Source organism: Camelus ferus, chromosome 17 (assembly GCF_009834535.1).
Source record: "Camelus ferus isolate YT-003-E chromosome 17, BCGSAC_Cfer_1.0, whole genome shotgun sequence".
NCBI classification, from domain to species: Eukaryota; Metazoa; Chordata; class Mammalia; order Artiodactyla; family Camelidae; genus Camelus; species Camelus ferus.
In genome coordinates this window covers 24276454-24297415 of record NC_045712.1, presented here as the reverse complement: position 1 = coordinate 24297415, position 20962 = coordinate 24276454, and the positions used below count along the sequence as shown (strand labels likewise).

At 39.3% G+C, this 20962-nt stretch overlaps 1 protein-coding gene across 4 annotated transcripts in view; it reads left to right on the top strand.

The window, feature by feature from the left end:
- Window positions 1–20962, top strand: part of RAD54L2 (RAD54 like 2) — a 106898-nt gene that overhangs the window by 32070 nt on the left and 53866 nt on the right. For all 4 annotated transcript variants that reach the window (XM_014563348.2, XM_032458398.1, XM_032458397.1 and 1 more), the window contains one exon: window positions 20407–20602. In XM_014563348.2, coding sequence (XP_014418834.1) covers window positions 20461–20602 — 142 coding nt within the window. In that variant the 5' untranslated portion in view covers window positions 20407–20460. The remainder of the gene's footprint in view (window positions 1–20406; window positions 20603–20962) is intronic.

Below are 20962 nucleotides of genomic sequence, written 5' to 3'. Positions count from 1 at the left end.
CTGGAAACCTGGGCCATGGATAAGAGCTTGGAGTCTGGAGTTAGAAGTCTGGGTTGGGATTGAGTTCTACCACTCTCTAGCTGGGTATATTTGGGACAGATCACTTAACCTCTCTAAATCTTAGATGCCTTATCAGTGAAATGGGGATAACATTTTTTTCTTCATGGTATTATTGTGAAGGTTCAGGGAGAGAATGTAGGAAAAAAAACAATAATTTGGTTGATATCTATGGAACCCTTCCAGCATACCAAATACTGTGGTGGATGCTGGGAGGTAGTGGTGAGCAAAGCTGCCCTCAAGGGGCTCCATTTGGCTCCTGAAGTCTTACTGGTTTTACCTCCTTGTCTCTAATGTTTCCTTTTTTTCTCCTTTCTTATTTCCACTACCATAGTTCAGGATCTCATCACCTTTTGTCCAGCCTGTTTCAACAGCTTCCTACCCAATTTTGCCTTCACTTAGCCACCAGTGTTCTTTTTAATTTGGGGATTCAGATGATGCCACTTCCCTGCTTGAGATCCTTTAGTGACTCCCACTGGGGGCGCCTGGACTGTGGGGAGGATTGATTGTATGGAGATAGATATTGAGTCCACTTCTGAGCTCAGCAGAGAAGGCCCCAGTGGCATAATAGTTATGTCTGCCAGAGGTGCAGACAGGAAAGTGTTGCCAAGTGCCACATATTTGGCAATCCTTGTATAGGACAAAGTTCAGTCTCCTCAACAAGGTCCTCAGGACACTGATGGATCAAGATCTGGCCTGTCTTCTTCTCGTCTCTTGTGATTTTCCTCATTTAGTACGCCCAATCTCTAGTGCTAGGAAACTGTACTTCTGTATATGTCATTCCCTCTCCCTGAATGACTTCATCACTCCCTTCTTAAGGAAAGCTGTCTTTATCCTTTGACATTCAGATCTCTTGCCTCCTCTGGGAAGACTTCACCAGTCTTTCCAGGCAAAATTATTTCCTGCTCTGTCCTGTAGAACCTTTGTCTTTCTTTCCTTTTTTTTTTTTCTTTTAAAATATAATTCACATACCATAAATTTCCACCACTTTTAAGTGTTGAATTCAGTGATTTTGAGTGTATTCACAAAGGTATGCAATCATCAGCACTGGCTATTACAAAAAGAAACCTGTACTCATTAAGCTATCACTCCCTATTCTTCTTTCCCTTTACCCCCTGGTAACCACTAAGCTACTTTCTGTGTCTATATATTTGCCTTTTCCAGACATTTCAGGTAAATGGAATCATATTTGGCTTTCTATGACTGGCTTGTCTCACTGTTGTAGCATGTATCAGTGCATCATTCTCTTTTACCACTAGATAATATTCTGCTCTGTGGATATGCTACATTTTGCTTATCTATTCATCAGTTGACTGAAGAAGAATTTTAGTCATATGTTGTACCCATCAGATAGCTTATGGTATATGCTTACATATTTGTGTCAGTTGACTGGATGATTCCTGGGGTGGTTCCAATCACCATTCTGTGACCAGGGTTCTCTCATTTGTGTATCTTCAGCACCTACCAGTACTGGTCAATGGTAGGTGCTTAATCCGTATTTATTGATGAATCATTTTATCTCCCTTTCCAGAAAACCTTACACCTTCTGCCTTTTCAGCGTTCTTCAGATCCAAGCGATGATTCTTGTGTGGAATGTCTTCTCCCCTCCTCTCTTGTCTAATTCTGCCTTGCTTCAGGGATTGTCTCAAGGTCTGCCTCTTCTAGGAAGCCTTCCAACATTATCCAAGCCTGACTATTGCTTTCTTCTCTGAATTCTAGTGTTATCTCTATCATTCACTAGGCACTTAATAAGGCATTGTGTCCTTAACTGGAATGACAGTAAGCCCAACGACACTAAGATTCCCTTTTTGCACTCCCAATACAAAGGTCCTCTGATTATGTAATGGAATTATATCTAACAGTTATCCTTACTTAAATTCAATCACACACTTTGCAAAAGAAAGAAAAAAGAGAGTATAATGATTTGAATAGTGAGGTAATTTCTACTCACCATTTTACTCAGTGAATGAGTCCCCAAAGGCACTGGATGTAGTCAGTGTTGTTACAGTTAATATGATTGACAAAACTGGTAAGTTTAAACAATTCTTGACCATTGGCAGAAGATAAATTGTTTAGGTGGTGTGGTCATGAGTTGGTAAGTATTTTACTGGGGGTGGGGAGTCAGGGGAGGAAAAATTAAGGGCCAGTGAAGAATTGTTGGACTGATCCAAGCAGTAAAACACATGAGGGGCTTAATTTCTGAATATCATACCCTTTTGGAATTATTTTTGGTGTATATATCTACAGGAGTACAACATAAAACTATACTGTATTTATGTGAACAATTGAGAAGACTTTTCAAGGGTGACTTTAAGTATTGATGGTCATTTTTCACATGCTCCTTTAGGCCCTCATGTTAGCCCTGGCCAAGGTGGGGCCTCTGTAGTAGATACCCAGTGAACTTTTGTTGGCAGTGTGCGAGCTTACCCTGTTGGTCACTGGGTGTGGCTACAGATAGGAGCAGTCACAGCCTGAAAAACATGATGCTGCTAAGGATGGGGATGAGGCTAAATAGGATTTGTTCACTGATGGTTCGATTTTACAGAGAGAATACATGTGTAAAGATATTGATTTTATAATTATAGTCACATCTATTTATTGTAAGACAAAAGAATGAAGAAGAAAATAGTAACTTTTTTGGTAAAACTACCATGCAGAGATAAAACCTGTTAACCTTTAGGTACATTTCTTCACTTTTTTTCTTTGCATATATTAATACTTGCACATGTGTGGTTTTAGTTTTAAATTGGGATCTAAATATATGTAAGTTTTTTTGTGCTTTTTATACAACATTATATTGTAAAAATGGTCTTGAAAATCTCCTGAAGTTTGCTCTACTGTATCTATTTTATGTTCTCAGAAAGACTCCTCTAATAGGTCAGAGCCTCTTTGGCAGAGCCATCTGTTTCATACATTGGTAGATTTGTTCACGCACCTTGCCAGGTCTGTCCTGCAAGCTTTGCTTAGGGCAAATTAAAATTCACTGATTGACCCAACTGGTGCTTTTAGCCCAGATTCGTCTATCAGAGACTTGTGACCTGGTCTCATCTGTCAGTTGGCCCCTGTTAGACTTGCTCTTCATCCACTGACTCTGAAGTGGATGTTTTAGATTAAATGTTTTAAAAACATTTTAGATGTTTAGAGGAAGGCTTAACTTATTTTTTAAATCAAAACCATGTACTATGGCAGCATCTTAAAGAACAATTCCATGTCAACACATTTTGGCAAGTTTTTCTCCTTTGAAGATTCATTTTTCTTACTATTCCATAAATGAAAGTAGCAAGAAATGCCTTGTGACATTTACAATCAATACAACCCTTATGAGAAATCAAATCTGTGAAGTAGTTGCAGCATCAGTAAATTAGCCTATTGAAGTGGAAACTGTTACTCATTCACATTTAATATGTTTAAAGTTTGTTTCCATTGATACTCTTTCTTCCCCAGGTAATATCTCTCCAGCTGCCTAATGTCTCGTATGGAATCTTGAACCTTAATGTGAATAGAGCATTTAGGTGTACTGTTTACATAAATCTGAACTCTGGCATAACAGGGGAAATATCTATGTCCCAGGTATTTTTTATTTAGTAACTTTGGTATGTTACACTTAGTAGCTTTTGCCTCACCTGAATGCTTCAGATCTGAACTGGTACATTCCAGAGTCTTCCTTTGTTCCCTTCTTGACTGTGAATTGGCCTTTTGGTGTGATTATTCTGATTGTCTCCATATCTTTCCTTCCCTACTGTTTTATCCACACATTGTTTGTAGACTTGATTTATCCAGTTTTGTCTAGAAGGAATGCCTGTTTTCTGGGCTTGGGGCCAATTTTTTTCTTAACTTTTGGGTAAAACTACAGTATCTTAGTTCTGTTTCCAAAGATGAGCTCTCCAAAACCAGCTTTATTTGTTTATAAACCAGATAGCACATATTATGGTGGAAGATGTTACACACATTTTGGAAATAAAAGCAGGCTCCCCCTAAACGGAACAAGAGTTGCCTGTATGAGAACCAACATACTGATGTGTATTGGACAGTCTTGGCTACCAGGGCTGCCAGGTAGCTGGAGCTGTGATAAGACTGTAGTGTTTTTATGATGGACACTGTAAAATAAGCTTCACATCTTCATAGGATTTGTTTGTGTTGTATTAAGTTACTGAGTCCTTATTATGTTGCCGGGTCATATGCTGCATGAACGCTCGCAGCACTTGAAGTGTAGGTGTCATTGCTCCAAATGAGGAGAAGGTGTGTAATTTGCTTCAGTTAAAAGGTGCCAGTTGGGTCTCTCTGACACTGAAGAGCCCCCACTCCATGATATACCTGTTGCCTCTTCAGCAGTACTGATAGTAAAAGCTGAGATATATTGTGGCGTCTGGTCTCCAGTCTGGGTTGGTATCCAAGGAGGAGGTGACAGCGGTATCATAGGCCCTGGTTAGGGAAACCTGGTAGAGAAGCCTCATGTGTCTTTTACTCTTTCACTGAGGCTCAAAGAACAGTACTCCACTGCCTAAACTACTAAACAGCCCTATTTCCCTCCTAAATAGTTCTCAAATCGGGCCTTTCCTCTGGATTTTTATTTTTATTTTTTTATTTTTTGGCCTCTGGATTTTTAACTGGCTGTTTCTTGCCTCCTCTTATTCCATCTTACACATTTCTTCCAGCAAATATTTCATCCAGACCATGTTTTGAATACTTACAATGTGCTAAATACTGAACTGTCTGTCTTCATAGTACAGTTTGCATTTATATTCATTCACCACATCATTCCCTTAATAATCCTTGAAAGTAGAGGGTACCTCCATTTTACAGGTAAGGAAACTGTGGCCCGGAGAGATTGACTTGCCCAAGGTCACACTGAAGAGTGATTTGGGATTTCAGTTTTGAGACTGCATATACCTATGCTTTTATTCAACATTTTATGCTGCAGAGTGACCTTTATAGAAGACAGATCTGATCATGTCATTTTGATCTTCCTTGTAGGATAAAATCCAGTCTCTTTAGTATATTCAGGGTGTTCCATGATCTTGGCCCTGTTGCTTCTCCAGGCTTATTTTGTACTCTTCCCCCGTACTTGCTACTTTATGCTCCAGTAAGACAACCTTCTTGGATTTCTTTAAACACATTCTGCTCTTTCTTGTCTCTCAGTTATGTTCATAGAATTCCATATCTTTGAACTCTTCCCTCTTCCCACCTCTTTTCCATTCATCTCCAGCAATCCCAGCCCCAATATTACCTAACTCTGTCCAACTCTTTCTTCAGAACTCTTTGGGCCTCATTCCTCTTAATGCTTGATCTGCCTGACCTGTGCCTGCTCTTTATCTTTTTGTCCCTAGTAGATGGTAGTTGTTTAGTAAGTTTTTCTTGAGCTGGGCAGAATCTCTGGAGATGTGACTCTCTAAAAAGACATTCTAGAGACCACCAAAGAATCCACAATGGTTAGCTGTTTTGTCAGTTTTAGTAAGTTGGAATAGGTAGGGGTCAATTTCTGGCATGATGGATTGTAACCATTTTCTGATTTTGGCACTTGGATGTATTAGAACTATCTTTGTGGAACCATCTTTATCCTCCTTTTTAAATTGGACCTCTATTGCTATTTACTGTTCTTTGTTGGCTAGTACCCTTCCTAGAGGGACAAATCCTTGGGGAATGGCTTTGGTGTCATATAGTGTATGAACTTTCCAAGTGTTGATTCTCAGTCATTATCACTTCTGTTCTTTCTCTGAAGCTTCATAGAGCAGCCTGATTCAAGATCTCAGGGCCTCTTTATGTCAGGGTACAGAGAATATGCATTTTAGAGAAAGAACCTCTTGATTTGTAAGTCATGGTCTTCATACATCCCCACTCCCCAACCCCCTAATGTGTTTGTCAGAAATCACCAGTCAGCAATTTGAATGCAGACTACCACAGCATTTGCTTCATCATTTTGCTGAGAAGGGTTTATTCCTTTTTAACTCTTTTCTGTGTGTAAGCATTTGGTAGTATCTTTAGTGAGTTTTAACTGATTGTTAAGTCTGCAGATAATGAAATTGACTTTCCCTGACATTGGAAAAGGCCCAGGTGCAGGAGGATTAGTTACTAGGTGGTAGAAGCTTGTCCTGTACAGATCATGATGTCTTTTCCTTCACCGAAGTTTTCTCTCAAATAATTCTCTAAACATGCTGTGGTTATTTTAAAATCTTCCTTAAAAAAAGTTACTTTCTGTTAAGTTTAGGGGCAGCCCAGAGGGCGACAGCTTTTGGAAAACAAAATTAAGTAGTTGATTCAGCTACTAATGGACTCTTCAGGGTTTCAAGTCAGCTGGCTACGCCATCTTTATCCCATTGTTAACGTGTTGTATAGATATAGCCTTCTGAAGTGTTTGAAACTGCTGCCAGGGCCTAGTAAGATCTGAGGAAATCCACAAGCTAAAAGTATCTTGAAGCAATTTGTCTGGTTGACTTACAAAGGAAAACAACAAATGCCCACTCTGGGCCACAGTTAGCAGAATATAATAGGTTTGGGGTCCTCCATTAGATGTAACTGAAAATGTGAAATTTGTTATGTAGGATGCCTAATCAAAAATAAGCATAGAGTGAGGAGTCAGAAGTAGAGGGACTAGGTCAGAGGTATGAGAGGGGCTCTTGGAGTCTGCTCTTTCCTTTAACCCTCTGAAGAAGAGGCTGATTAACATTATTAGGATTCAGTAAAACATAGACACTGGCTTCTTGGGTAAACCAGATCTAGCCTATTGAAGAAACTAGCCCAGATGTGATGTTATAATAGATGGAAAAAAGAGTTAAAAGGAGACAGTCACAGCTTTGTGGGAGTGTGTGGCTCATGTTGTTTGTATGTTTATAATAGGATGTTAAGCAACAGCATTTCATTTGATTTCCTTTTTACAAGTTCAAATGAAGGAAGCTTTATTCTTTACCATTTTGTTGATGACAGTGGAGGGTGTGGGGCACTTGAAGGCAATGTCTAGAGATGAGAACGAGGAGGATTCTTCACTCCTGTACGCTACTCATTCTAATTGCCAATCTCAGATGCTTAGGAAGCCTACATAAGTTGCCAGGATTGAGCTTCACAAAAATGTGTAATGATGGGACCTCTTCAGCTTCTCAGATTCTTTTCTGTTGAGATCTAGATCTTTTGTCTTTAGAGTTGCTTAACATCAGTGTTCATGGGCCCCATTTCCCTTGTTTTTAAGGAAAAGAGGCTTTGAGGCAACAGCACTCTCAGTTTCCTGGGCAGGTGACTGGCCTTCCCCAGGAGTAGTGCCCTTGTCCAGCACAGGCTGCCAAGCAGAGGAGAGCCTGATGTCCTTCTGTTGCATCCCTGCAAGAATGTTCTTCCTTCACAATATAGATATATTTTTAAGAGTCTGACCCTATTGGCTCTTGCTTTTATATGATTAATCCCTCCTGTGTTTATACTTTTGAATTGTGAGTTCATCTTCAGTAAGGCTTTATATGTGGGAATCTTATGTGGTCCAGGTTGAGGTATATCCCAGAGATGTTTTACTTTTGTTTCAAGGCAGTTAGGATGTATCACTTGCTTGGGACCACTTTAATTTTGGTTAATTTCTTGGACCATGTAGGTAAGTATGTATTTCAACCTCAAATTGGCTTGAGGGCATACTCTTGGTTACAGACTCCCATTGGATCTCTTTTTTCTCTCCTCCAACCTAGGTTAACTCAAGATTTTATGTTGTCTTCTTTGTTGGTGGTTAGATTTTTTTCTAGTCCACTCTTTCCTGAGAGTATAACTCTTCAAGATCTTGGCTTTATGTAGAGATCATAATCCTCTTTTAGCTTCTTTGAGCCCAAGGCATTGTCTTTTATCTCCCCTCCATTTTCCCCCACCACCCCACCTCGCTGCAAGATTGATACCCTTCTCTTCCCCTAGGACTGCTGTAGCGTCAGCTCTCAAGAGTATTTGTGTTTTCAGTTTGCCTTTCCTTTGTGGTCCTTGGGGAGTTCTGTTACTTTTGTGTGTCTGTGAAAACAGCTGTACATTTAGAATGGATGCTTATTAGAAGTTTACCCATATTTTTAAGTGTTTTGCAGTGACAGAATTTGCAGGCTCTTCCCCTCTGCCAAGGGGCCAAGCAGGAAGTCCTTGTCCAACTTGTTAGATGTACCTTGTCCATTGTGGTACTATCTTACTGGTTTCCACCAGATAGTTCCTAGAGCTGTTGACCTGAAATCTTCCTCTGATGCTGTCCTGCCTTCATGACTGTGCTATACCCAGTATTCAAGTACTCACTCCCAGTTAATAATTTCTTTGTGAATCATTTTATAGACTTTTGCTGTAATAGTGGAGTCAAGTGGGGAAGCTATCAAATGACACACTTAATCTTGGTTTGTGTTCATTCCAAAATTTAAAATGGAGTGTATTTCATAGTTTTTGGTCAAGATAACAGCAGCGCTAAATGCATTTGTAAGACTACATGGATTCTTTCTATCCTTTTATGTGAGTGGCATTTTTTAGAAGCCTGTCAAAGTTCAAAATCTGTAATTATTCTTAAAATTTCAGTATTTTATTTATTGTAAAGAGTAAAATATAATTTGTATAATACTAATATCAAATCAAAAATCTAAGTAGAGGCCTGCCTAGTATGTCATATCCAAGTTGGTACAAAAATAACTTAATAATATGATCTTCATTAAGAGCAGAACTATCTTTAAATGGGGACATTTGAATGTGAAGAGGCCCACCTGTCAAAATTGTTTGTTATGGAAGTCAGTGGTTTTTGTTTTTAGTTAGTGGAAGAGATGATGAGGAGATCCTGGAAATAGCTGTGATGTGGGGTGTTCAGTAGTTATTAGCATGGCAAAGTGCCAGCCTCTAGCCCTGGGTTTGTAATGCTCTGCAGATGCCTCCATTGCCTTAGCTGGGCCTTTTGTTCAGCTTCTGTTATGTAACAGTGAGGTGCACTGCTTCATTCTTGCTTGCTGTGGTGAGCAGGAGGGAGGATTAGCTTCTCATCCTGTCGTTTTTCTATCACTCACTTCCCTTCTCTTTTTTGGGCATTTTTATTTTGGCTGCAGTGCTGGGGCATGTCCATTTGAGAATAGGTCACAAAAATATTTAATAACTGCTTGTTGACTGAATGACCAGAAGATTGGAACTATATAAACCTTCTTTCCCAAATGTGGGCCTAGAGTCTCTATCCTTGAGATTTGGCAGTTGTCTCTAGGTGTTCCTCTTTTATGCTTCAGTCTTAGTTAACTAGATTGTTCTTGGACGGTGGTTGCCCACTGTTGTAAGTTGGCATAGTAAGTGTGGATGAGGTAGAGGTGTGGGGTTTAATTCCAGGATACAGCCTCACCCTGGTTGGAGAGAAACCATGCAGCCCCAGACTATACCATTAAATGCACTAGGGTGAATGAGTATTCTTAGGCACCAAGGGACCAAGTGAAAGAGTAGTAGATGTGTTTAGGGCAGATAATGAGGGGAGAAAAAGCATTGTAAATTTCCAACTGAGACAACAATGCCATTTTTCATTTTTATGTTAGGGATATAGTTTTAAATTATGATTAGATTTGATTTGGTATTTGGTATTTATTCAAATGCTGCAGACTTCCTTGGTGTCCAAAAATGACATTTTTGTTGTTTCTGTTTTGGAGTCAGGTAGTCTTATGGCTTCTTGCTCTATGTCTGAGTTTTCTTCTTTGAGACATATGTTTATATCACCCCTCACAGTGGCCAGGACAGTGTCTTTATCATAGAAAATACCTAAGCTTTGGACTGAATAAATTGCTAGCCTTTCTCTTTGACCATTCTTTCTCCAAATAACTGTCAGCCACCTTTTCCCTTAAAATGTTTCCTCAAGCTTTTAGTTCATCTCAGCTCTTGCCCTTTATCCCCACTATCATAACAATTTCTCGTAGCCATAACGGCCCTGTGTGAATTATTTATTTTCTACATTATATCACTTCCCACTTGGTATGATGAAGTTTGGCCTTGTCTCTATAGAATAGCATCTTTATCTGAAGAGTGATGGGAGGTACATGACTTGGTGTGCACATGCACACAGGCCATGTTCATCTTTGACAGATGGCCCTTCTTCCCAAGGGTTAGCATTCATTATTTTCTGCCTACAGAAATGAGGTTTTCCTGAAGGTTCTCCTCTTACTTGCAAAATCTATAGCTTGAGTTTTGTCCAGACAGTATATGCTTTCCCCCAGAGACTTTATAGGAGTTTTAATTTGAAAAAAGATGCCTTTTTTCTATATAGGCTTTATGTCAGGTGCACACTTTCTTTCCTGCTTATATTTGCTGATATTCAGATGTCACTGTTTTCTTCAGTATTTTTGTCCAGTTCTAGACTAGAGAGAGACCGATAGCACAAGCTGCTAGACATTAAGTTAACTCTGATTGGTTCAGTAGTATGAATCTTAAACTACTTACTTCCACATTGCTGAAGAGTGAGTGTGTGTGTGTGTGCATGCGTGCGCGCACACCTAAGAACTTAAGAATGGGACACAGGTTAAATAACTTTGGCCATAAAGTAACAGTGAAACACATAATCTAGATCGATTACATAAGTCCCCTTAGAAGACTGTTAATAACTGGGCCACATCTACACCAAGAAGGAGGGAGGGCAAGCTAATGAGTCTAATTTCTACCTGCCAGGGGGGTGCTATTTGTTTATGACATTGATTAAACCTGGAGCCCTCAAGAGGGAACTCAAGTGAGATTTGCCTTAGAGATGGTTCCAGTTCCTGCTGGGCTCAGGGGAAGAGGGAGGGAAGCCTACCCCCTAGTAAGAGGACATCCTCTCTGTTTATGAGGATGCTGGGAGGCTTAATTAGCCTTTTTAACCTGAAGTTATTGTGTCTTAAAGGAAAGGAAGTTTGTTACTAATTTGTTACTAATTAACTAGAGAGAATAGTTAGCTAGGTAATCTTTCAAAACTGTACTTTGAAATGGGATATTTTTGTACTTGTTAAGTATTTAAATCTTTGAAGAACCAGGAACAGATAATTTTATTCTCCTCCTTGTTAACAGTCTTTTAGAAGGTTTTTTATTTATTCTTACCTCTAAATACTTGATTGTATATATCCTAAAATATTTTTCTTTTTGGTTATATTTCAGTTTAAAAATAGATTTTTTACACTAGCATACAATAAAATTATTTTGAGTGCATTTGTCTATAAATTTGAAGATACTGTATAGATTTATGTAACCACCATCACACTCAGGATTCAGAACAGTCCCATTACTCCCAGGAAAGAGCTGCTTCCTGCTATTCCAGAAAAGTCCCCCCACCCCAACCCACGGATCTGTTCTCCATCCCTATAGTTTTGTCTTTTGGAGAATGACAAATAGAATCAAGCCATGTGTAACTTTTTGAGACCGACTTCTTTCAGTCAGCATGGCGCCTTTTAAGAGTCATCCAAGACATTGTATACACTAGTAATTTTTTCTTTTTCATGTTGGTTAGTAGTTGGTTGTGAATGTTCCACAGTTTGTTATTCATTCATCAGTTAAAGGACTTTTGGGTGGTTTCTAATTTTCAGTGATTATGAACAGAACTGCTATAGATGTTCACATACAGATTTTTGTGTGAATATAAATTTTCATTTCTCTAGGCAAAATATTTAAGAGTGGATATTAAGTGTATGTTTTAGTTTATAAGAAACTTCCAAACTGTTTTCTAGAGTGGTTTTAACGTTTTGTGCTCCCAGTAGCAGTGGAGGAGAGGTCCAGCTTCTCTGTATCCTTGTCAGCACTTGGCATTATCAGAAATTTTTATTTTATTTAAATTTTATTTTAGCCATTCTAATAGGTGTGTAGTTAAAATATGTTTCTTACATAAGCACAAAACAGTTCTCAAAATCAGGAAATATAATATTGATACAATACTATTATCTAATTCATAGTCCTCACAATTGCATCAGCTATTATCCTCAGTACAGGCTTTTAGGGCTATTGTCTTCCCTGGGTCCAGGATCCAATTCAGAATCTCACATTGCATTTAGTCTCCTCTAATCTGAAATGGTCCGTAGAGAATTATTTTACATACATGTTGGGATATACACAGTCCCAGGATTCTTCCAATTCTCATTCTGATCCTGGCTTCCTCCTGCAATCTAGAAAAAGCTGATGCCACCTTGAGAGGAAAAGGATTGTGTTTGAATAGAACTCAGTATAATTCAGTTCTTCCGTGTTTACCAGCTGCTAATAGTTTTGGTTGTCTAATGGAGTGTGTTGGCCAAGGGAGGGGTGGTATCTAAAAGACAGGTGATGGCTAGACCCTTTACATATTTTGAATTGCTTAAATCACTAAATAATTCTCCTTGGTTCTGCTAGTTTTCTCCTAGTTCTCATAATCAGTTTTTATTATGCATTGAAAATATGGAAAACAGTATTGGAAACAGATTTGGTGTATCTGTGGTTCTTTTCTTCCTTTGCGATTTGAGGGGGTGAACCCACTATGGACTCTCATTCCATGTATCATTTAGTAACTAATTTAAGTCAACTGGAAATTTAGTAGTTTAAAGGCACATTTAGTAGTTTAAAGGCACAGGTTACCTGTTGCGTTGAAGTATATGACACTATTTTTGCACATGAGAAGTCAAGAAATAATAGATTGTTAAATTTTCTCTTGTACTTTACAGATACGAATTTTCCCTGTGATTTTGTCACTTAAATCCTTGTGGCACTGGGATGTTTTTCAGCACGAAATACAAATTCTCTGACTCTCTACTAACTGGATGTTCAACAATTCAACTCTGACACTAAGTACTCAGAATTAGTGCAGACTATACAGATTAAAGACTCAGTCCCACACGACTGCGCCTGCTTCAGATGCTAGTCAGCAGTTCTTGACTACTCATACTTCTGACAGACTGACTATAAATCAGGGGTTCTTATGAGTCCCTTTAGGTTCAAAAGTTTGCAAGAATGACTCACGGAACTCAGGAACATACTTAGGTTTACTGGTTTATTTTAAAGGATACAACTGAAGACTAGCCAAATGGAAGAGATGCATAGGGCAATGTATGGGGGAGGGGGGATTATTGTGGCGCTTCAGTGCCCTTTCTAGGTGCCACCCTCCCAGCACCTTGATGTGTTCACTGACCCAGAAGCCCTCTGAAGCTCAGTGTTCAGGAATTTTTGTACAACTTAATCTCCAGCTCCCTGCCCCCATCTTGGGTGTTGGTAGATACGACTGAAAGTTCCAGCCCTCTAGTCATTTGGTCTTACTGGTGACCAGTCCCATCCTGAGGCTTTCTAGGGACCACACCCTGAGTCACTTCATTAACATAAATTCAGGTGTGGTCAAAAGGGGCTTGACATGAATAACAAAAGACATTCCTATCACTCAGAAAAGTCCAGGGGCTTGGGGAGCTCTGTGCCAGGAACCAGGGGCAAAGACCAAAATGTATTTTTGTATTGTGCTACAGGCACCATAATTGGTCTGCACCTGACTGGCATTACCAGTTCATTTTAGAACTATGAGAAATGGAGCCAGAGGAATTTACCTATGTCATTAAGGAGCTAAGTGCACAGAGTGCCCAAGTCACTGACAAAGCCAAAGTGAAAAACTTGAGTAACCATAGAAATGCATTTGTATTAGTATATTATATTTTCCCTGTAGAATATTTTGAAAATATGAATATATATCATAAAATAGTAATCATCCATGAAAACTTTTATTTATAGTAGATACCAATTTAGGAAAGACCACAGTATACAACCTGTATATCATGTAGGTATAGCTATTTTAAAAGAAATGGTGATTGATAATCTAAAGTGATCAGCATCAATTCAGAAAATTAGTGATTATTGTGTTACAGAAGAATTCATGTAAGGTCCCTGCTATAGTCTTATTTTTTTAAAGCTTTGGTTTGTTGAAATGCTTACCTGCATAGAACTTTTCAGGATTGTGTCTAGTGGGTAGGTTGACTAGATACAGGGAAGTCTTTACTAATGTACATGTTGAATGTTTGCAGGTCTGTGAAGGGTAAACCATCCCTTCTGCACAGCTTGTACTTGTCTGGGTTTGAAGGCTCCCACACTGAGTTCCATGGCTTTATGATTGGCAGAACTCTTAGGAGAGGGAGGAGCCTCAGAGAGTTTAAGGAAGAGATTGGTGAGGGAAGTTGAGATGGTTGTGATGGGGGATTTGGAGGTATGGGACACTGAGCATGCTTGGCTTGCCAAGCCTCTTCAATCTCACCATCTGGTAGATAAACCTGACCTGCCTTTAAGCTGATATGGACTCAGGGTTGGCTTAGGCTCCAGGAAGCCTGGGGAAGGTGGGCCATCCATGCCTCTGCCAAGCGGGCCCTTATCTTTGTAATCTGCAAGAAGTTAGAGCTGCGTGGAAAGAAATAACAGGGCTCACAAGTTGAATGGTAACATATTTAGCCAGAATTGCTTTTATTCTTGCCGTTTTACTTTTTTTTAACCACCCCTCAGATTACGCTGATCTGATGTTTTAACATATGTGGTAGGGTGTGTGTATATGTGTGTGTGTGTGTGTGTGTGTGTGTGTGTGTGTGTGTAATTTTTTTCAGAGCTCAGATTTCTCTGGGGAGCAGTGGCTATTTCACATAGGCTTCTCATGGCCAAATCTGTCATCACGGCTTTAGCTTGTGTTTCCCAACTTGAATGCTTGTGTTTTTTCTCTCTCTCACCCCTCCCCAAATCTTTCCTCCCTCTCCATCCACTTGCCCCTCCTTTTTTTTTTTTTTCCAGCTGAGTCCATAGAGAATGAAATGAATCTTTAATTTGCTCCCCTCAGCAGTAGCCTTTGAGCTTTACTCCTACTTATTCAAAACTCCTGGGACTGACTCTGCAGGGATGTGTTGTTCAGTGACCTCTTAGATGAAGGGCCTAAGCCAGGGGAGCTTTGGAGGGGCAGGCATACGGAACCTCAGCCCTTGGCCATTTTAAAGGGGGTGTGGATAGCAGAGATTCAGTGGTAAAGTCATTTTAAGTCAAATTATCATTTGACTTTGCAGATGTAGTATTTTTAAAAAATATATTTTTATGGACGTGTAGTCAGTTTACAATGTGTCAATTTCTGGTGTATAGCACAATACTTCGGTCATATAGGAACATATATTTGTTTTCATATTCTCTTTCACTATGTTACTACAACATATTGAATATAGTTCTCTGTGCTATACCATATAAACTTGGTTGTTTATCTGGTTTTGCAAATGTAGTATTAACTTCATTCAGAAAGTTTGCCTTTGATGGTTAATTAGTTATAAAAAAAAACCCCTGTGTATATCATTTATATATCAAATTAATTTTGTAGCTTTTTATTTAAATATAGTATGGAACTACTCAGATATTTTATACTTGTGATACCTGAAAATTTGGGCAGAAGACAAATAGATCTTAGAGTCTTATTGTCTTAGAATAGCAGTTCTCAAATGTTTTGGTCTTAGGGCCCTTTTATACTCTTAAAAATTGTTGAAGACCCCAAAGAACTTTTGTATATATGGGTTACATTAGTCAATATTTGCTGTGTTAGAAATTAAAACTGAGAAATTAAAAAAATTCATTTAAAAAAATAAAATAATTATATATTAACATAAGTAACTTTTTTAATGAAAAATAAGTAATCTGCCCTCTTAGTGCAGCAGGCAGCGTCTCAGTCTTCTAAATGAAAAATAACTATATTTTCCAAAACAAAAGAAATTAGGCAGAATTGTTTTACATATTTGAAAATTTGAAAATGTCTGTTTGAATAGAGACAGCTGAATTCTCAGCTCTGGTTCTGCATTTAGTCTGTTGTGACATTGTTTTATTGCTGGCTTATTATATTGTTGAAGTACATGAAGAATGTAGTTGAAAAAGGGAGGAGTGTTTTAACAGCCTTTTCAGATAATTGTGGGCACTCTTTGGTACTATATCAAAACTCTGAAAAGTAGTAGTTTCTTAAAGATTAATTATAATAAAGACTTTGAAAATGTATCAGGGAACTTTTTGTATTCTGTTACATTAAAATCCATTGGTCTATCTTGCACTTTGAGTGGCTCTTTAACCTGTGCATGATTCTGACTTTTTGGCTCCCTTGAAAGGATCTTGAGGACCCTCCGGGGTTCCTGGACTACCCTTTAAGAACTGCTGTCAGAGAAATTGGAAGGGATCTTGAAGATGAACTCAGGCCCATCTCTCCCCTAGGCTGGAAAAAGAGCCTCAGTGGAAGCTGAGGGAGAATCAATCTGCCTAAGGTCATGCAGCTGGTTTCCTGTAGACTGGGGCTAGAATTTAGGTTATTTGACTGCTTCTTTAAATATGGCTCCAGTGCCTCTGCTGTGCTTGGTGCTGAGTTTCTAGGCCTGGCCTCACTCACTGCATTGCCTTTTGGGAGAGTTGTCTCCTGTGGCTCTTCTCTCTGGAGTCTTGAATCTATTTGTTCATCTTTCCTTCCTTATTTTGTCTTAAGTTCCTAATTGCCAAAAATCTTACTAGATTTACAAACAAAATATTTTGAGCTCTGTCAGTTTAGTTCTGTGGCTGCTTTGTATGTGTTCAATGTGTTTTCCAGTAACTGAAAGATAATCAAAAGACATTTGGGCTACCTGGAAGTTTAAAGTATACGTCATCTTTGTCTTGCACGGGAAAGGTGTTTTGAAATAACTTTAGAGATCCACAGTAGCTCTCTCACAGCAGACTGGAAGAATCCTGTGGGTACTTAGTGAGTAATTGTTTTTCTTTAAATTATATAAATTATTTGACCAATGGGTTTCTTTGAAGGGGCGTTGCTTAAAATTTTGGCCTGAATATTATCATGCTCTGAAGACTTTTCTCCTCTTGTAAATGTATAAATGCATGGGTTTTTATTTATATTCTTAATGGGAAAAAAGTATGAGTGGCACTTGCTGTTGAGTTGCTTTGAGATCATTTGAGGAAATTTAACATTACTCAAAGTCACCAAAATTAATGAGGACATGGTAGTTTGGAATTGGTTATTTTATATCAAAGGCAGGATCAAGATGCTGCTGAGGACCACAAAGACATCTCTAAAACTGCACTGGCTGCCCTGCGGTGGTGAAGCAGTATGTGCTTGCAGTTTTATGCTTTCATTGTGGGCTCTCCAAACGTGGTCTGCTTTGTGAACAAAGGCTTTGAGTGTATGTACATGTGTGTATGTCTCTCTGTCTGTCTTTGTATGTTTAATTTCCTCTTGTGTGTTCTCCCTGCCAGGAGTATGTCTAAGGGCTGTGCCCACATGATTAATTCTGCTGATTCTTGGCCAGGCAACACTCTATAGACAGGCATCATTGTCTTTGAATTTAGGAGGGCGGAAGAACTTCTTCCTTCACTCTCAAGATTGCTGTGAGGGGCTCGACTGGGATTGGTTGTATGTTTCTTCATAATTATAGCCTCCTTTTAGCAAACCCAATATATTAAACTGTAGACATTAACATGTTACTTAGGAATTGAATATTTGTCTTTCAGATTGGTTCTCTTTGGAGTTCCTTTAAATAGTTCTCTATTTTCATTAAAATAGACTTTGATTACCAGAATTTGCTGTGTAGGAGTATTGGTCCTTATTAAGGTGCGGCACATCCATAATCACTCTCCTGGTTTCTGTGTCTTAGAAGCTGAGCTCCTCTTCGCTAGAGATTGAAGCAGTGTTTCACATGGGATAAGGAGCAAATGGGGAGATGCATTTTTTTTCTTACCAACTTTTTTCTCATGTCTGTCTAACATTTCTACTTAGAGCTAATTTCTTGACTTAGGTCTGCCTTCCCTGTGTTCTGAAAGGCTGTGCCCACATAGAAGTGCCTGTCTGTGTATGTGGAGCCTCTTACAGTGTAACTGACTGCTGCTTCCCCTCAAGGTTGGCTATTTTTTTTTTTAAGGTGATCAATAATAGCAAAATCTGTCCCTTAAGTAATTGGTATGGTTCTAAAGAGCTGAGAAAAGAATTCATTGTGTCATCTCTTTAAAGAAATTTCATGGCTTGTGGAAGACAGACAAAGAGAAATACCACATTTGGTGGGAGTTAAGAAATCTATTACTTTCCAGTTTCTTCTCTGTTATAGACATCTGATGACCTGAGTGCTATGTTAAAGTGTCCTCTGTTTTTAAAATGTTTTGAGAAGAGGACTGGACCAATGTCTTTCATATTCTAGTAATATGTGTGGCTGTTGGATGTTTGATGTTTACTTCTCTCAGGAGCTAGGGGCTGAGATTGTTTTGAAGATGTTTTTTAACTGGGGTTTACAGGAGGCTTTTCACTGTTATTGCTTACCTCTGAGTGATTGTCATTCTTCCACCACCACACAATTTCTTCTCTAAAATGACAAGCATTCAGTTACCTAAATGTACTTGCTAATTAAAAATTGTTCTCTAAAAGCTACTCCATAATCAGCCATGCACACTGTAAGCAAAACACTTACCTCAAGCAGTCTAGGATGAAACAAGGGGATTATGCTGATTATGAACATTGACTTCTAAGTACAGAGTAGTTGCTGATAAATTATCATTATACTAATGTTCAGAAATAAATTTCACTTCTAAACCCCTCTGATGTTTAATTTTAATTGATTTACTACTTCCTTTCTAAAGCCTGATGAATTAAAGACATAGGATTCTCTGAACATTGGTTATATTCATGTGTGTTTGTAGATCAGTTTTCTTCTCTTTGTACCTAAATGCCCTTTATAAATGTTTTTGAAAGTGTTCTATTAGTGCAAAAATTTAAATTTTATAACTAAATCATTTCACAGCTATTCTTTGATTTGGTTGTCCGGAGAAGCTAAGTGTGATGCATTGGGACACACACTCATAATTCCTGTCATTTTTAACTGAGCAGTCTTAAACTTAACAGTTTTCTAACACTCTAAATGATCCAGTTTGCTTGTTTTGTTTCTGTTCAGGAGAACATAGACATTCTTTTTCAAATTGTGTCTGGACCTTAATAAAAGATTCCAGTTCTGGAATAGTATTTGTGTTGAATAATTAGAGACTTATGTTTCCCTTTTTTTTTTTTTAATTTTAATTTTGGGAGATGGGAGGAATGACCTAATTGTTGTTGTGGTTGTCAACAGCAGTTTGTCTTATAAAAGATTATTTATCTTGTGCCTCCCTCCCCCATATTTTATTATAAAAAATTTGAAATACATGAAAAATCAAAATAATTAGTGAATCTCATGTTAATATTTTGCTATATTTGCTTTATCACAGAGCAACCATCTAGCTTTCTCTTTTTCTTGTTTTTTCTTTCCTCTCAAGAAATTACCTTTAATAGCTAATAGTAAAGTGGAGAGAGAGAAACAGACAGACATGCACTGTGCCTGACACATAGTAGACATGATAGAGCAGGTTGGCAAAAGAGGGAGTGAATGCAAATGAATGAATGATTTGGAATAGAACATGCTGCTAGCTCTAGGATACAGAGAAACAATTCCCAGCTAAATCCCTGCCCATAGGGGCCTACTGCTGGGTCAGGAGTTGAGAAACAGAAGGCAGCAAATCACTTTGCCAGGTAGCTCATGTAAAGCCTTCGGTGAAGGTCAGCATGGTCAGCATGGCTACTAGAGTTCAGAAGGCTGTGGCAGTTGACAGAGGCTTCTTGGAAAAAAAATGGAGCTGGAACTGGGCCAAGAAGTGTGGCAGAGCCTGAAAGCAGTGATGTTGGCACAAGGATATTCTGAGCTATGGGAAACCTGAGGCTCCCTACATGCTTTGGAGGAGTGACAGTGTGGTGACTAGCCAGTTGCCCACTGGAAGCTCTTCATTCAGATGATTGGAAAGTGGACCATCTTCCTTGCAGTGCTCCAAGGCAGGGTCCACTCCTTATCCCATGTGCACTCCCAGTTACTCCCACTCTAGGGCTCTGCCTTTGCTGCCCAGTCTGCCTGGACACACCACTTCCAGATGTCTGTGTGACTCTTCTTCTGGCCTCTGCTCAGTGGGGGGCCCACCACCCTAACATAAAATAGTAGCTCCTTCTGGCACACACCAGCCTCCTAGCATCCCCTAACATGCTTTTTTCTCTTTCCTACTCTGTCCCCAAAGCCTAGCACAGTGCCTGTGACTATATATCTGTATTTGTTTATGTGTATATATAAATAGAGAGAGAGTTGGTGCTCAGGAAACAGTTGATGCATGAGGGAATGAACAAATGGGAATTCTGAGGTGTATAGTGTGTTTGGACAAGAAAATATCTTAAAGTGACCAAACAAGCAGCTAAGAGAAGCTTGAGCTGGGCAGAGAAACACCAAAATATGTTTTGGGGCCAGTGCACTTTGGAGGAAGTTTGGGAATTTGGTATGATTAGCTGGCCTGCTTAGAAAAGCTCCAGGGAATTCACCCTTGACATTTTCTACTTGAAAAATTCATGCTCCTAAGTGAAGCCCTTGGTGATTCTGATGCCTCCTTTCCTCCTCCCAGGACCCCTGCAGTGGACCATGAGTCGGTAATGTCCACTGAGGACCTCTGGGAGCCATGTCAGACGAATCCGCCTCAGGGAGCGATCCAGACCTGGACCCAGATGTGGAGCTGGAGGATGCGGAAGAGGAGGAGGAGGAGGAGGAGGAGGTGGCAGTGGAGGAGCATGGCAGGGATGATGAGGAAGACCTGCTGGATGGTGAGTAGCTCCAGTGAGTGACAGAGGTTGCTTTATCTTTCTTCTCATATAATTTTTCCTGAGAGAGCTTGGTGTTTGCAGTTGGATATCTTAGGTCATCTAAGACAAACACAGCAACAATGAACTCATGTGCTCCTTCCCAGGAAATGGATTGTTCCTCCTCTCCAGAAGCCTCACTTTAGTGCTGGAAGGACCTTTAGCATTCAGCTCATTTTTGACAGACGTGCAGACTTGGGTCCAAGGATTTGAGAGTGGAGCATACTTGTTCAAATCATGAAGGGAGTCAGTGGCAGAGTCCCTATGTTGAGACTTTGTGGTCTAGTGGTCTTGGACCCATAGATTCCTGTAATTTCCTTGCCT